General features: G+C 47.3%; 1 protein-coding gene across 3 annotated transcripts in view; it reads right to left on the bottom strand.

Moving 5' to 3' along the window:
* The window catches only part of slain2 (SLAIN motif family, member 2), a 29848-nt gene that overhangs the window by 8930 nt on the left and 2896 nt on the right, over positions 1–18022 (bottom strand). For 2 of the 3 annotated variants that reach the window (XM_076278161.1, XM_076278162.1), the window contains exons 2-6: positions 14278–14420; positions 4485–4655; positions 3851–4021; positions 679–1104; positions 163–312 (exon numbers count right to left, since the gene is read on the bottom strand). In XM_076278161.1, the coding sequence (XP_076134276.1) occupies positions 163–312; positions 679–1104; positions 3851–4021; positions 4485–4655; positions 14278–14420 (1061 nt within the window). The remainder of the gene's footprint in view (positions 1–162; positions 313–678; positions 1105–3850; positions 4022–4484; positions 4656–14277; positions 14421–18022) is intronic. The other variant, XM_076278163.1, reaches the window with a different exon arrangement.

Here is an 18022-nt window from a genome sequence, read left to right as displayed (position 1 = left end):
GTGTGTGTGTGTGTGTGTGTGTATGTGTGTATGTATGGGGGTCAGACTGGATCTGGTGCCTGTATGTATATCTGTATGTGTGTACTCACTGGTAGTGAATGTGTGCATGCATGCGTGTACATGTGCCCGTGTGTGTGTGTGTGTGTGTGTGTGTGTACTCACTGGCAGACTGGCTCTGGTGTCGGGGCGAGCCTCCGTTGGGCACCTGCAGGTTGGACTCCACACTCCGGCTGCTCCTGACGGACTCGGCAGACGCCGCGCTGTGGGCGGGGCTGGACCGTGTCAGATTCGGAAGACTCCGCCTCAGCTTGTCTGCACACGACACACACACACACACACACAGACAGAAGTATATGGCTGCAGTCAGTAAATCATACCCATGTTACAGTGGTCTGACTGCAGAGCCATGTGTCTCAACAGACTACTCTTTCAAACTGCGAGCGAGGAAAACGGAAGCTGCTCTTCCTCCTCACAAACACACTTATGGCAATTATGCTGGCCAAAAACAAACACAAAATCAGAGGAATATGTACCTACAGGGCTTGACAAATCAAACAGTCTACTAGATTCTCAACCCACCCCCCCCCCCTACTACACACACTCACACTCACACACACACACACACACACACACACACACACACACCTTCTGGCTGCCCGGGTCTGTGTGGTGTCTCACCTTCATTCTTGATGGCGTTGGTCTGCGGGTCCTGGGCGTGTCCTTGCAGCGAGAGACGCGGCTGCTGCAGACGGCTGCTGGCCGGCTGGGGGGACACGCGGTTGCTGTGGGGGGGCATGTCCAGGGTGCCGCCGCCGCCGCTGCCACGGGACGCTGGCGAGCGGGAGCGGGGCGAGGCGCGGGGCGAGTGGCGGGGCGACGGGCTGAAGCGGCTAGCGCCCCCTACAGGCAGGGCGGAGTGGGAGTATTGGTGGTGGTGCGCGGCGTTGTGGGACAGGTAACCGGGCGCGACGGCGTCCTCGTCGTCCTCCAGGCTGTGGGCATCCAGCTCCTGGTCACTGAAGGCGCTGCCACCGCGGCGCAGTGAGTGGCAGGACGAGCCTGAGCTGCGACGAGACGCGTTGGCCGCGTAGTCCTGCCGCAGGCCTGACGACACAACACACACACAGTTAGCAATCACACACACTACACTCACTATCAACATAGCAAAAAAACATACACATCTCTCAGTCCAACACACACATAAACACACTCAATTAGCAAGCACACACACCACACACTTACAATTAACATACACACAAGTGGACCTCTCCCTCTCTCTCATACACATACACACAATGCTTCTTATTGAATGCTTCCCACACAAACACACATCTACATACATACATACATACATACATACATACATACATCCATCAGACAGAAATTCACTGAAGACAGAAAGCATCATTAATCATACAGGACAATGCAGACATGCACGTTAGGGGTGTCACGATTTCGATTTTATATCGAAATCGATCGAAATTACATCTCAATCTTGAACTTCGAACTCGAAAGAGGAATCGTCGATGCAGCCACACCCCAAATGTCACGTCCAGTATGTATACCAAGACGTTAGTAAGTACATATTCCATGAACACTAACCTTGGGTCTCTTCAGAGTGTGCTGAAACAATCAAATTAACATTCTGTTCATGTCTCTGTTTAGCCTAATGTTTGTTCTGTTTACATTACAACTTCGCAGTTGGAATGGTTTCAAAATAAAAAGTGGTTTCAAAATAAAAGCCCCCCGAAACAGAAAAGGCCAAAATAACATATAAGGAATGCATTAATAGTAATATTTTAAAAAAAGATCGAAAATCGAATCGAATCGTGACTTTAAAAATTGAAAATTAAATCTAATCAAGGATTTGGAGAATCGTGACACCCCTAATACACGCATGCTCTTATTTGCACACACACACACACACACACACACACACACACACACACACACACACACACACAATAGTGTATAGACCAATTCAGCTAATGTACATAAAGAAGCAGATGCAAAGAGAGAGTCTAGTTATTTTAACAAAGTAAAGCACACAAATACACAGGTCTACACACACGGTCAAAAAAAAAGGAAACACACGTACACCAAGAAATAACACACCTGCATGTTTTGAACAGGAACAGCGCACGCACACGCGCACACACACATGCACACGCATGCACGGCATCATGACACAACGCTTGTGACAGGTGCACAGATGGTTAACACTCAGGCAGGTATTAGTGCTCCATACTGAGACCCTTCTATAGGCTTAGGGCTGAGCCTGACTATACGCCGTAGCTTACCACTGACTGACATAGAGGAGATGAGAGTCAAGAGTGCATTTGTGTGTGTCCATCCATTATAGTGACCGTGGAAAGGAGGTAGGTCAAGGCTGATCTGCCATCAACACCTGCCAAATTTAATGTGTAAGACCTCTGCTGATGTCATACACAGTGCAGAATTGACTGTAACTGCATGACTGTGTGATAAACTGTGACTGTAAGTGTGTGTGTGTGTGTGTGTGTGTGTGTGTGTGTGTGTATCCATGTCTATCCCTATCTATGTCATGATGTGCCGCTACTCCTGGCAATATTTTGGTGCCTCTTTGGAAAATGTGATGTCTGCAGATAGTTTCAGGCATCTCCCCTCTCTCTCTCTCGCTCTCTCTCTCAGGCACAGGACAAACAATCGAATCAGACAAAATCAAACGACCACAGAGAACAGGAAGCCCCCACTAGACCAGATCAGACGACCACAGGGGACACCAAATAAATCCTCTGGCATATCTGAGCACACAGACGGGCCTGAAGCTCCACACCAGCTGGGGAAACTAGCAGGTAATCAGGTAAACAGAGAGAAGAGATTTACTGGATCCGCACGGCTCTAATCTTTCTTTCTCTCCTTTGCATAACCACTCCTCACCAGGTGAGAGGTGATCATGTACTTGGTGCTTCCTTCCTATGCTGCGGCTCTAAGGGAGTAAAGCTACATTGTAGCCAGAGTGGTGTAACAGTACACCATGGTAAGTACCTTGGTTTTGAAGTCACGGTTGGGTTAATTTTCGGTACAGTAAGGCTGTAAGTACTGCAGGCTGCATTCAATGATGCTCAACACATACGAGCTGGAATAGTATTTTGAAAAGGTGTCAAATGTTTTTTGGTGTTAATTAAGTACATCAACCTATTGGTCTACCACCCGATATGTTTGTGTAGAAACTCGAATTTGAAACATGGTCTATACGCAAAAAAGCCTACTTTTGATTCCTGTTAAAGACTGCATTTGGTACATTTGGTACACGTCTGTATTGAACCTAAGGTCCTGTACCAAAGCGGTTCGGTACAAATACGTCTACCTTTAAACCTCTAATTGTAACCTTTTTAGGAGTCCTTGATCCATCTGATGGCTCAATAATGGGGGCTTTAAACATCAAATGTCTCCTTCTCTCACACAAACAGACACACACACACACACACACTCACACCATCAGAGACAAGAGCAGAACTGCTGAACATAGACGGAGCAGATGTTAATTAAAAGCTCATACAGACAACCAAACACGAATGTGTGAAGGGAAAACAATTACAGCAGATACTCATCAAGACCCAACTCAACAATGACAACAACAAAATGTGGAGGGAAAGAGAGAGAGGGAGGAGCACAAATGAAAAATCACAGAGAGAAACGATACCGAGAGAAATATGCAGAGAGGAGAGTATTTAAGATCTGAACCACATAATGATGGAAGAAAGCATGAGGTTCTCTCTCTCACACACACACAGTACAAATAAGACAGACACAAACACTTAACAGAACTGGATTAGTGGGTCTCATTGTGGTGTGTGTGTCCACTCACTCTCCTCCTGCATGCGGGCCAGTATCTGCACATCAGTGACGTCGTTGAGGCGGTAGGTGGTGGAGGAGCCCACGGAGTCCTCGTCCATTTCCGAGGTGCTCAGCTCGCTGTCCACCGACGACTGGGGGCTCACCGGAGGAGGATTCCTATCTGCCGAGTTCCGCTGGTGACCTGCAGAACACACACACACACACACACACACACACACACACACACACACACACACACACACACACACACACACACACACACACACACACACACACACACACACACACACACACACACACACACACACACACACACACACACACACACACACACACACACACACACACACACACACACACACACACACACACACACACACACACACACACACACACACACGTCCCGATTCATGTTTGAGCATACAAACACTTTCCATCAAAAACACAAAACAGTTTGCATTATGAACAAAACAGATAAAAACAGTGTCCGTGTGTGTGTGTGTGTGTGTGTGTGGACTGCAGATGTAAAATAGCCTGTATGGAGATTGGCTATGTTACAGGTGGGTAATGGCAGGAATGAAATGACACAGAACACAGGCAGAAATAGGGAGAGGGAGAGGAGAGGGTTGAGGGAGGACACACACCCGCACTGCTAGGGAGCACCAGCTGCCTGACGATGGGCACTCGGGAGGGGGTGGACGAGGGCGAGTTGAAGCCGCTGCTGTAGGGGCTGTTGGCCGTGTTTGTCCCATACGGGCTGCCGTAGCTTGTCTGTGGGCTGTAGGTGTTGCCATACAGACTCCTGCGCTTGTTGGCTGAGAGAGAGAAAGAGAGAGAGATATCGAGTTGGCAACTATAGCAAAAGAAAAACAGGCCTGGTTCATGGCTTTGCCTCGGCCTGACAGACTGTCTTGTCTGACTGAATGACCACTGCGGGCGTTGGCCAGGCATCCCCGGATGTGCTGGGGACTGATTGCTGATTGATTCACAGTGTCAGGTGTCACCAGTGGCCACACAGGAAGCCATTTTAGATCTAGTCTTAACTGCCAGGATGACCGCATGTGCTGGTAGTGTGTGTGTGTGTATGTGTGTGTGTGTGTGTGTGTTTAAGAGAAAGACAAAAAGAGCAAAAGAGAGTGACTGATGGGTTTTCTGGGATATTCTACGCAATAACCCAATAATAAACACACAGTTCCCCGTACACACACAAACTTGTATTAATCCCCACAGAGTAATCAGCCTTTGTGAGAGATCTGAGTGAAGCAGTGCTGAGGTCACTGTCCAGTCAGTGGGAACATATGGCAGTGGTGGAACAAGTGCACAGAGAAAGAGAGAGAGCGAGAGAGAGAGAGAGAGAGAGAGAGAGACTCAATGGTTGGTGGCCGGCCGCTCACTTGGCGTTCACTCTATTGGAGCACAATGCATCAGTGTGTGACAGACAGCGGTCCATCGCCCTGCAGTCAGCAGGCAGGGGAAGCAGTGGCAGCAGCTGCCTCAATACCACCATTCAGCAGGCCATGACAGCGACACCATAAAGGCACTCATTTAAAACACACACACACACACGCACACACACACACACATCCTGCCAGCATGCACACGAGTCTGCAGTCAGTATCTCAGTGCACACTCAGTCATTTAGAGAAAGAGCGTTGGTGGGGGGGGGGGGAGAGAGAGAGAGAGAGAGAGAGAGAGAGAAAGAGAGAGACAGAGAGAGAGAGAGAAAGAGAGAGAGAACAAGCGGTGACACAATGAGACTGTTCCAGTGGTCAGAGTGCTCCAGCTGTGGACCTGCTGCAGCCATTAGGTCCATTCAGTGGCAGCAGACTAAACTGCACAGAGAGCCTTTTATGGTTCCAGGCTGCCATTGCTTTAGTCGCTACCAGTAAAAACACATTTTTTGTGTGAGCTAGAAGTCAATGGAATGTGACTTTTTATTGGACTTCCACTGGTTGTCTATGATGTGGTAGGTGTGCAGTTGGGTATGTCACACCACCACTATCCCACAATGCTCTTCTGCTCTTCAGTCTGGCCTGACAGGGGCCCCTCTCTCAGTGTCTGTATGAGAACATTTAGCTCTGTCTTCAGTCCTCCAGGGCCAAACCATCACATGATAGCACCGTGTCACAGTGTTATTTACACAGCTGGGCTATGAGAATTCCACTTTCTCACATTCTCCCTTTCTCTCTCTCTCTCCCTTCATTTCTGCTCTCTCTCTCCACAGAATCTAGGGCTATTCTTCACCCTCTTCCCCTCCCTCCCTGCCCACTGGAGTGTCTCTTGTTGGGCTCTCATTCTCAGAGTGTTTCTTGCTGGTGTATGTTTCCTACTCCATTTCCCCTTGGCCTATTAACAGCTCTGTCCCTCTTCCGCAGTTCAGCGTCCATTCTAGATCTCGCTCTCGCTCCCTAACCCTACTCACCTCTTACTCACTTTGACACATTCACTCTCTCACTCTTTCTCTCTCTCTCTGCAGGATAGGTCTCTTTCGCTCTCCTTTGCTTGTAAACAGCTCTATCTATCTTTCTCTCTCTCTCCCCAAGCAGTCTGTCCTTCTGAATTATTTACCAAATAACAACATGCCCTCGGTCCCACACATCCTTAGAAGTCAGCCAGCCAGGACACACACACACACACACACACACACACACACACACACACACACACACTTAGTTAAATCTACACAAGCTAATGGCAACTGGCATAGGCTCTGACCCAGTATGTATACACACACACACACATGTATACACACACACACACACACACACACACACACACACACACACTTAGTTAAATCTACACAAGCTAATGGCAACTGGCATAGGCTCTGACCCAGTATGTATACACACACACACACACACACACAACTTAGTTAAATCTACACAAGCTAATGGCAACTGGCATAGGCTCTGACCCAGTATGTATACACACACACACACACACACACACTAGGGGTGTAACGGTACACAGAAGTCACGGTTCGGTTCATACCTCGGTTCGGACATCACGGTTCGGTACGAGTTCGGTACAATGGAGGGAAAAGCAAAACAAAAATGCAGAAAGCATTTTTTTTTGTACATGTCTCAGGCTGTACCACCTAGTGTCATACAGTCTCTTCCCTGAGCTATCTGCAACAGCCTGAAGTGTGTAAGATGTAGGCTAAACAGTACAATAAGTGCCCAGACTCAATCTGTAACTTGTAAACAAAATAAGACAATCAGCTATAAAACTGAAAATAGGCCTACAGCATCTCTTATTTCTGAAAGTGCAAATTACATAGAAAATGATTTTTAAAAATCCACTTAAGCAAGACCTTCAACATCTGTGTTTAGTTGTATATGGAAGGGTCTACAATTTGCCTCAATATTTTTCATTGTGTGTAAAGTAATAATCTAGCCTACTAACTGTGAAAATATCACACTATTTTGCCTTTTTTTAAAAAAACGAAATTGTTCATTTCATAAACAGACTACAACTAGAAGTCACGTGACTTTGCCCTTTGACGTTAACTCACCGTAGCATGGTTTGTTTATTAGCCTGGTTAGCGTTGTCACTTTATTTTACTGTCTGCACTTACACTACCAGCTCCTCATGTGAGAAGTTACGAGTTACCCCAACATAAAGGTAATTACCACGCGATTTACATAGCTTTCTGTCATTACGAAATCATTTAATTTAAGCCATAGGTTTTGGCCTATTTGTATGTGTATCCAAAGGCTGCTGAAGCGCACGGGAAGTTTCTTTCCCCTCGTTTCAGTGATTGGTAGCCTACATCATCTGGGTGATGGCTTCGAATATGTGTAGCATTTTTTCCACTCACATACCCAATGCTGAACAACGCCGACACACAATTTCATCTTATCCACCACTCTTTCGCCTGTACTAACGTTACTGTAACTGAAGTTCTCAAACTTGCGATCTTAAAGAGACCAGCGGATCCTCTAACTCTTGTAGGTCTAACCTTAGTGCTGATAATGACTGACGGACTCGACCGACGACCTGACAAAAAAAAACATAGGCGCCAATCAGAGCTTCAGAGCTAAGGCGAGGCTACAGATTAGGTGTCGCTAAAGAACTCCCGTAACTCTCGCTACTTAACAGTAATTGCGCATGACATTAATTAATCCGCACACGAGTTTTATGTATTTTTATACCGTGTATTCTCCGTGTAAATTCATGCACCGAACCGTGACGCCCGTACCGTTTCGGTTCAATACGAATACATGAACCGTTACACCCCTAACACACACACACACACAAAGCACAAGAGATAGCAGGATATATCTAAACAATTATGTATGTGCACAGACACACACAGACACGCTCTCTCTCCCTCATGGTCAGGGTCGCCTATGGTGCTGAATGTCAGCAATGCCTCGTCCACATAATGCAGCTATTTATAGGGGTCAGCATTTAGGATTACCTTCTGCTAAACTACACGGGGGGCCAACTCAGCAAGAGGGGGCGCGCGCACACACACACACACACACAGCAGTGTGATAGATGTAAACTAATTAAACTCATGGGAATGAATGTAAAGGGAACAGAAAGTACACAAACACATTGTGTGACGCAAACTTCAAGCAATATTCTGGCAACATTGAGAAGTTTGCGGAAAACTTAGTGGCAAACAATCCGCAACATTCTGGTGCAATGACAAGTTTGCCACTAACTAAGTTTGTAGAGCGCGCACACACACACACACGCCCTCTCTCTCTCTCTCTCACTGCAGCTCCCCCATAACAGACAGCAGGTGACCTATGACCTCCAATGATTGACAGGACAGCCTGCAACACTGAGACATACTACACAAATGACCAGGGTACATCTAATGAGTTTGAAAGTGACAACAGCCTTCAGAGGGCAAGGAAGCAAACAAGCCCAGAACAATCACACAAAAAAAACTACAAATCCTAGACACGTGACACAGATTAGGAAGTCTGAGGATGGAAACAGGAGGGGGAGACACAGTCAGTACTGTAGCTTCCACCCTGACCTAGTGAGAAACTCCAGGCTTGGGGGTGAACCCATGGCTGACGGGCGCAGACGACCAGACATGACGCAACGAGCAAACAAAACAAACGAGCACCTCAGGCTGGGTCGTTGTTACAGGGACAGGGACGGGGTCTCCAGGGTGCGGCGAGTGGGCTGGGGACGGGGGTTGCTCCGCGCCGCGGTGCTGTGCCGTGGCAAATGAGGCCGCCCAAAATAGTGGTGTCCTTAAAACCAGGCCTATTACAAAACCCTTCATTATCTCTCCTATTTCCAGTCTTTTGGCTGGTGGCAGAGTGAGGAAGGATTCGGAAAATACAGAGAGACAGAAACAGAAAGAGACAGGGAGATAGAGAGAGAAAGAGACAGGGAGATAGAGAGAGAAAGAGGGGGGGAGATAGAGAGAGAAAGAGGGGGGGTGGACAGAGAGGAAAGAAGAGGGGAGAGGACAGAGGCAGACGGAGAGAAAAGAGAGAGAGGAAGGAGGAGAGAGAGAGAGAGACAGAGGGATGCATGAGTCAATGTTTCCAGTGCAGGCCTGCTGGAAAGACGGCGATCCAGTGCCCTGACCTCCAGCCCTACTGGGGCTGCGGGTTTAGCCAGAGAGCCTCCACTTTCCACTGGTCTAACACAGCATGGAGTCAGACTCCCTCCCCTCTGCTCAAGCACCTTCTCAGAGAAGAACAGAGAGCGAGAGAGAGCGAGAGAGAGAGAGAGAGAGAGAGAGAGAGAGAGAGAGAGAGAGAGAGAGAGAGAGAGAGAGAAACGGACATAAGAGAGCTACTACTCTGGATAAAAGCGGCAGGATGAAGAGGAAGTGTATAACCGGCTGAAGCGCTGCTACGGATGACTGGATGAGGAGAGCGCTGGGCGGCCTCGGCTCCACCGGGCCAGTAAAGTAGGCTAATGAGGCAGCAGCCCGAGCTAGTTATCTGATCAAGGGGACGGGCCGCCCGGCCGGCTATCCGGCGGTTAAGTGAACATGGGCCCAGGGACTTATGGGTCAGTGGATCACAAGCTAGGGAGACCTGGGTGAAATACGCCTCAACTGGCTAATATGAATGGGATCACAAGAGTTCTGTGGCCCACTTCCATTGGGAGCCTGATCAGTCCTGACCCTGCTTATGACTGAGTATCACATGGATAAACACAATTCCAACGGACAGCCACCATTCTTACTACCTCGTTTTCTTACACTCAAGAGGTGATATGCCCCTTCAGTGGATTCAGTCTGTAGCGCAGGAACCGTTGTCTTTGTTCATGTGAGCCGTACCAGAGAGGATTAAAGAGGCTTATAAGACTGGACCAATTTGATTTACCTTGCTTTACTTTGGTAAGTATTTCAAACTCTTTACAGACATTATCAGCAGACTCACAAACAGCCTCGTCTCCCCACAACAGGAAATGATCTGACAAGGCTTTGGACGAGCTGCCCAGTTGTCCAGCTGGAGAGAGCCAGACAGAATAATGCACCTGTGGCCACGAAAAGCCTGCTGGTCAGGAAGAGACAACGCTGACAGGCCCAACATTGAGGTCAGGGCCTGGTCAAGTAGATAAACAAAGAAATAAATAAAAGAGTAACTACATGAGAGTGCTCTTAACAGCCAGGAGAGCTCAACATCCGTTCCCACAAAGAGGAGGAGCACTAGGGCTCTAATTGTGTAGTAGAGGCAGGGCAGCCAGAGACAAGGAAAGAGAGAAAGAGAGAGAGAGAGAAAGAGAGAGAGGTTCAGAATGAGAGAGACAAAGACAGAGAGGTGGAATGAGGATAGAGAGGAAAAAAAGAGACAAGAGAAGAGTTATTGTCCCTGGGAAATATAGAGGAAGACCCACTGGACCTTCAAGGTAGAGGAGAGAATGATTATGAGAGGGACAGAGAGCAAAACCCTGAGGCGTCTGTTCCATCCATTACTCTCCAGGACATGAGGAGACCAGAGAGGGAGAAAGAGACAGGGGAGGAGGGGGGGGGGGGGGGGTGAGAGAGAGAGGGGGGGGGGGGTGAGAGAGAGAGGGGGGGGGGGTGAGAGAGAGAGATATAGCAAGATTGAAAGAGAGTGCTTAAGTGAAAGGAAGATCTGTTCTTGCTCAGAGATGAAAATGTTTTTGCTCTGTGCAGAAGAGGTAAACAATCTCAGTTCTGCAGTCCAGAAGACTTGGTTCTCACATGCTCTTCAACAAACACACACACACACACACACACGGCAAGAAAACACTTAAAGCATGTTGACATTAGCGTGTGGAACATGCTTTGAATTCTGTGCATATCTGACACAGGTCTGATAGGACACAAGAGATTTCAGACTTTTACACAGACAACCACAGCCTTCGCTCAGTGAGTCGTCAAATATTTGACCAATGTTAAGGTAGCCAAGGCAGTAAAAACACATTACACTGGCATCACGGCTAGCACAAGAACTGTGCAAGGATTGCTGCTCTCTGTGTGGATGGAATCACCAAAGTCCTTGTAGGCAAGTTGGCAGCCTTCTTGGTAACGCACTTTTGGGAAGTTATCGGGCATCTATTTTCCTATTCAAGTGAATGGGGAGGCATACAGGAAGGGGCGGGATATATGTGTAGACAACGACCATATTGCCGTTATGAACTAACCCCTGAATGCTGTGCATCCTTTTTAAAAGTTTCTGTATCAACCAGTGTCCCTCTAACTAGTACTGCACTGTAAATGCACCAACAACAATGGCTGGTATAAATAAAGTCTTCAAAAAACTTCAAGCCATGACTTATTTATCAAAATTAAAAAGCCCCAGAGCTAGCACTGTCCCCCACGTCCCTGTGAAAACTTAGTAACCATGGCAGCTTTGGAGATGGGACTGTGGGGTTGTTGTTTACATTTCTTCAGGGAGTGTACAACAAGGGATTCGTTGCCATGGACAGCCAAACCCACACACACTATTCTAGCCGCTAGAGGAACGCGACTGCCATGAAGCTTTTCTCTACGGGCAGCGGGATTGCATGTTGAAAGCCTCGCTGTCTTTTTACAGAGCTGTTTAAAAGTATTTTATAGCCCTTTTTGAGGTTCACAACCATTCCCTTAGTTATGAGTGCCGACTCCATTTAACTCTGTATATTGTTTTTCCACTGAAGGAATCACACACATTGTGCATGCTTCAAATTCAGCATACTTTGCTCAAGGCACAGTTGGCAGATCATTTCCTGCTTTTCAGCAAAAAAATCTTACACTAGTGCAAATACACCCTCGTTGCCATGGCTACCTGCGAGTTCACACTCCCATCAGAAAGCCAGGGAATGAAGCAGATGACGGAGAGATCCAGCCTGGAGGCGAGGAGAAAAGGACACGCTCTCAAACAGATGCACAGCACGCCCTGACCTGCCAATAGGTGTGTTTGTGTGTGTGTCTGTGTGTGTGTGTGTGAGTGTGAGTGTGAGTGTATGTGTCTGTGCGTGTGTGTGTGCGAGTGTGTGTGCGAGTCTATGTGTGAGTGTATGTGAGCCATCTCATTGACAATACATGCCACTAATAGGCCCCCTTGCACCTATGATTACGTCCCACTCCCATAGGCGGAGTGTCCACCCTGAGGGACACTCTAAAGGCTCTGTGGCGAGAGGGTGCGTTCTCTCTAACTGGCATGTAGGAGATCACAACCTCCTGTGATAATTGCAATGAAATCCTAGTGCAGTTGTTTTTGTGCTCACATCTAGTTTATAAAAAAAACAGCCTCATGCAAAATGCAAAAACAATTATGCTCTTGACCCTGGAAGACCACAAACGGGGACTGTCAATGCTAATATGGCTCACAGTCTCTATCTATGGCTCACGATTTGTGCAGGGCATAAACAGTTGCGTCACCTCTCGTCAACATCGGCCCATCTCCCATGTACCAAGGTTCAGAGGGGTTACTTCACAGAGGTAGTGTGGAGCTTTAAATGTGTAACTGAAACAGCTGATATAAAGTTGAACTCTGAAAAGAGAATTCCTGCAATTTTCCACATAGATCTGTTTCTCGGTACCAAAAAACTTCGAAAACAATCGGTTCTACCTAGCTGGAGTTGCTGCAGCCAACAGCTAGAGCTGTCAGGCAGCTACAGTGCTACACTCTGGGGGCATGTTCATGAGCTCCCATGTAGCACTGTAGCTGCAGTGACCTCGAGTGACAGAGATCTATGTGAAAAAAAAAACCGCCGGAATTTGCTAATAATAGCACAATCATGTCTGTATTTTGCTTTCTCTCTCTCTGACGAGGGGACAGAGAGGACGGGATCCCAAACATGCTCCGGCTCCTGTGGGCTCCATGTCCGAGGGTGTGTTTGTTTGGCACAAGGGCGGTATCGCTCCTCGCGAGAGGCGAGGTGACTCCATGGTTTGAGAGAGTGAGTGACATCATCGCACACCCATTGTCTCTGAACCACGCTGCTGCTAAGGGCTGACTCATAAGTGAGGGGTGCGTTAACCGGCAAAAAGCGAACAAAAATGCCTGCCGTCTGACTTGCCACGGGGTGTGTGAGTCAGCAGTGACTACTGAGGCATCCCTGGTGAGTTACGAGACTTGTTCTGGGTCCAGCGGACAACAACAAGTTACTCTGAGCATGGTTACAGAGGCTGGCTCTTTTGGAACAGTCTGGCTAGTATCAGGGCAGTTAAAGAGTGTGTGTTAGGGATGTAATGGTTACTGATTTAAGGGTAAATCACACTAAAATTCCCTACTCTTACTACTACCGTTTCAATTTTTAATTACCCTTACCACTGCGGTTGATAATCTCGGTGTTGAAAGGGGTTATGTATGGTCACATACATACAAAATATGTGTGTGTGTGTGTGTGTGTGTGTCATTATTTAATGCCATGACAGAGATGACATTGTCTGAGATTGGTTACAACACATTGGTAAACACTCAGGTGTGAGTGACAGAGGCTGGCTGACTATCCTCAGAGCTGTGAAGACACACTTCTACAAAGTCTCTCAAGGCAAACAGATCCTGACAAAGTCCCAGGAAAGTTGTCCTCTCGACCCCCTCAGAGCGTTCACTAACAGGGCAGCCGGTGAGAGGGTCCCTCTCGTGTGTCAGAGCTCATGGGAATGCCTCCAGTTCTGGACGGTGCTGACCTTCCCAGAAGTGTTGCCCAACTGGGCCTGGAACATGTGAGCATACCTGGGTAAAAATGGCTCAGACCAATAGCCCTGGTTACTGAGGGGGGTGGGTGGCATTGGAGGTTGGAGGTGTGGAAGGGAAAGCACGAGGCCTGTCACGCTGCCACTAAAATTAGCATTAAAAAATACTTCAGCTAGCAGTAGCTCTCCGTGACAGCTTAGAAAAGAGAGGAACTACAAAGAGGGAGAAAGGGAATGTGAAACTGGCAGAGAGGAAGAGAGCGGCAGGCTAATAGGGTGACGGGGGGGATGGGGGGAGTGTGTGTGTGTGTGTGTGTGTGTGTGTGGGGGGGGGGGGGTCAGTGTGTTGGGAGTAGTACCTGACATGGTGAGGTCTAGTCTGTGGATGAGCGAGCGCTTGGCGGACTCCATCTCGGGGCTGGGGTTGTCCAGGGCCTGGCGACACCACACCACGGGGCTAAGGGCCTTCTGCAGCGGGCTGTTCAGCTTGGCCTCGTACAGCCTGGAAGTGGGGACAAGGCAGCAGACGGTTAGAACACCTCTTACGACGTGCTTAAGGCTGACAAAACAAACGCACAATTTCTGTTTGTGCAAGTTCTGGTCTGACCACACGCTGACACTGCAAAAACATGTTGTGATGGAAGCATAAAAAACAAAACAGAATGCAGAAACGGATTAGGACTGGTCCCGTGCGGTTGTTCACCCTATTCACTAGTATCTGACTATTCAAAACTAACCACTCATCCACCTTACAGTCGAACAATGACAGTACAGGAAAAATTCAATTGGAGGTAGCTGCTGGTATTCAGGCCTTGTGTGTGTGTGTCTCTCTCTCTCTCTGTGTGTGTGTGTGTGTGTGTGTGTGTGTGTCTGTGTTGAAATCGAACATTTTAGCAGGTTTACAGCTACAGTAGAGGACACAACACCAATAAATAAATACCAACATTAAATCAGATGAGATGAAAACAGCCACAAAACAGACCTGAACGTTTAAGAATCAGAACACGTCCCGGAAAGAGGGAGAGAGAGAGGGGGAGAGGGAGAGAGAGAGACAGAAAGAGAGAGAGAATGAATATGAAAAAGAGAGCGAGAGAAGATGAGAGAGGGAAGACATAAAGTGCCCATGTCGGAATGAGAGCTCTGAGTCAGCATCTGTCAGCTCTGTCTCCTCAGCTAAAGCACAAGGAGGGGGAGGAGGGGGGGCTTTATCACTCCAGCCCTCAGCTGTGCTATACCCAACAAACACACACACACACAGCAACAGATTAAACATTCCAGCACAGAGGAAGGGAAAAACAGAATCCTCTAGTGACCTTTAACACTAGATCCTCCCTCTCTCACTATCTCCCTTACACACAGAGAGAGAGAGAGAAAGAGAGGAAATTATGAGAATCACTCAATCAACAGTTGCATGCATCCATTGTGCATTCCTCTCATTCCTGCCACAGCTTGTACATACCAATGACGTTGACCACCTACACTGGGCAAGACTGACTATTCAGAGGGACATCTACGCCACTCCATAGCAACAGCGCTTCACCACTGCAGCAGATTAACTGATGAAGGGGCAACAGGTGAAAACAAAAAACCTGTTGGCGAGCCACCGGTCCAGTCCCAGAGCTGAATGAGCGGCCGCCGGACCAGACCGCCCTACTAATCCGGTCTGATGCTAATTCAGGGATTACAGGAATCCATGACAGAGTTGGCACTCTGGGCTAATCCCACTTTGAGTGGCTTTGCCACCCAAAGAAAGAATGAGCGAAAGAAAGAAAAAGATGCAGAACAGGGGAGGATGGGAAAGGAGTACAAAGGGAGGGATGGAGAGAAGAAAAAGAGGGGAGTGAAGGAGGAGGAGAGCAAAGGAACGTGGGTGATAATCTGGAAGAAGAATGTCAGAGATTAAGAGAAGGACAAGAGAAAAAGAGGTGAAATGGAGAGAAGAGAGAGAGAGCAAGAGAGAGAAAGAGAGGAAACATGGACCCACCAGAGGAGAGGAATGGAACTAATGGATTCAAACTCGGCTGTTAGCTTCCGGCCAGGCGGAAGGAGGAACGACGAGACTAAAGCGCAGTCTGTGTGAAACTAAAATTGCCGTTTTTCAACTCATGGTATGAGGAAAAAAGGGCCATGAAAGTCCCTAGAGCAGAGGTGACCTTTTTAACTAAATCAACCCCTGAATTCCCAGAAACCCACCCACTTATCAGCACACAGTGAAAGGGCCTTTTGAGAGAGAGCCTCAGTGTTTCCCATACATTGACTTATTTGAGGCGGCCAGCCACAATATCAACATTGACCACCACACAATGATTTTCCAGGTTGTACTAAATTGTGCTTAAATTTGGTTAGCATCATAACCATGCTGTGCTAATTCGTTAAAAACTGTTGTATGCAAGTTAATTCTGCAAACCAACCACCGCAAATGGAATTTAGGGCTGCACGATATATCTAAAATCTATCGTTATCGCGATATCAACGCTTGCGATGGACATACCGCAAAGATTACGTAATTTTCGATAAATTTCGATACATTTTCTGTGCCGTGCGCATTCCATACAGTCTGGTGTATTCACATTCTGAATGTCAACATATTTTACCAAACCGATGCTGTCATGCTGCCCAAGAAGCCCGTCCCCTACCAGTTTAGGTGTGTGGTGTTTTAGGTGTTGGAAGCGGGAGCTAAGTCGTGATGGCTGAAGATAGTGAGTCGAGCGAGGTAGGCTACACTTGGGTGAAGAGGAATTAGTGACTAAAAGGAAAAGCACGTCTGTTATATGGGAATATTTTGGTTTTATGAAGGATGCCGTGTTACAAACACAGCGCAAATGCGTCCTTCTCCACCGTGTTAAAATAAACAATTTCTTTCGTTATCGTTATATCAGAAGATATCTGTCTTTCACTGTCTGTAAGGCTTGTATTTCATGATTTGCATTTAGCAAAAGCCTCAGACAGCAGCACAGAGGTAATCAGGATTCGTTATTTGTAAAAGTTGTTTAACCTACTTCTTAGCCTGGACTGTGCGATTGCAGCCCAATTACTTTCACTTTCCGCTGCCCTCGTAGTCGGCATGCCGGTAGCCTAATAACGTGGGATGCACAGCCTATGAGGTTACAGACTGAGATGACTGCCGCGATATAGCAAGTAGCTTCTTTGCTAGGCCCATCGAAGGCTGGCAATGTGGAATATTCCGCTGGTTGGTGCACAAGTGTTCAGATTGGCTGTCCATCCGTCTTTTATGAGGATTAGGAGCAGATCTTCCACACAACTTCGATAGCCTATCAGGTCTCTTAGCTGTCCATCAGGCCATATATAGCCTAGGCTACATGATATTTTATATTGTTTATGTAGAAAATTATACATTTATTTCTGTAATTATACATTTACCCCCCCCAAGCAGAATGGGGGAAAAAAACATTAAATATACTGCTCAAAAAAAGTAAGGGAACACTTCAATTATACACTGGATCAGTACTCTGACACTGTTTGGTTCTGAGCACAAGTAAAACTTTTGAGGCGAGAACTGTCAGACATTCTGTGAATGTAGTTTGAGAATGGGGGAAAGGGTGGAAGGTTTCAAAAATGTGTGGAAAACCTTTTTTGAGCAGTATATTTAAATATCGCAAATTATATCGTTATCGCAGTACTCAATAATGTTATCGCATATCGCATGTTTTCCTAATATCGTGCAGCCCTAATGGAATTGAACTCTGTGGGAAACACTGGAGCCTGCTCGGGTACTAGGACACTAGTGAGGTGGATCTACACTGACCGGCAACCACAACCACAGCTGTGATGACGTCCTTGTGCCTCTAAGCGAGTTCCAAGACACCATCTTCCCACAAAAATATTCTACAATTACACTATTCTCTTTCAAAACTTCTTGTTAACTGCTCCTTCACTCCCCATCTTCTAGGCTAAACCTCTCAGGACGTTTGTTCTCTTAACTCCATCCCTCACTCCAGCACAATGCCAAAAAGCAGGCGGTGAAAGCCTCTCTATTTAACTCGTCTTCCAAACAGGATCCTCATTAAGATTAGCCTAACTGCTCTGGCTCCTCCTGATGCTCCTGGCTGCCCTATTCCTCCAGAGAGCCACGTATAAGGGGAT

This window comes from Alosa pseudoharengus, unplaced genomic scaffold (genome assembly GCF_046254945.1).
Source record: "Alosa pseudoharengus isolate Yale_2024_CS ecotype anadromous, Long Island Sound unplaced genomic scaffold, YU_APseudo_1.1 YU_APseudo_1.1_scf_11, whole genome shotgun sequence".
In the NCBI taxonomy this organism is placed as follows: domain Eukaryota; kingdom Metazoa; phylum Chordata; class Actinopteri; order Clupeiformes; family Clupeidae; genus Alosa; species Alosa pseudoharengus.
Note: the sequence above shows the minus strand (reverse complement) of the source record. Positions and strands in the feature narration are given on the sequence as shown.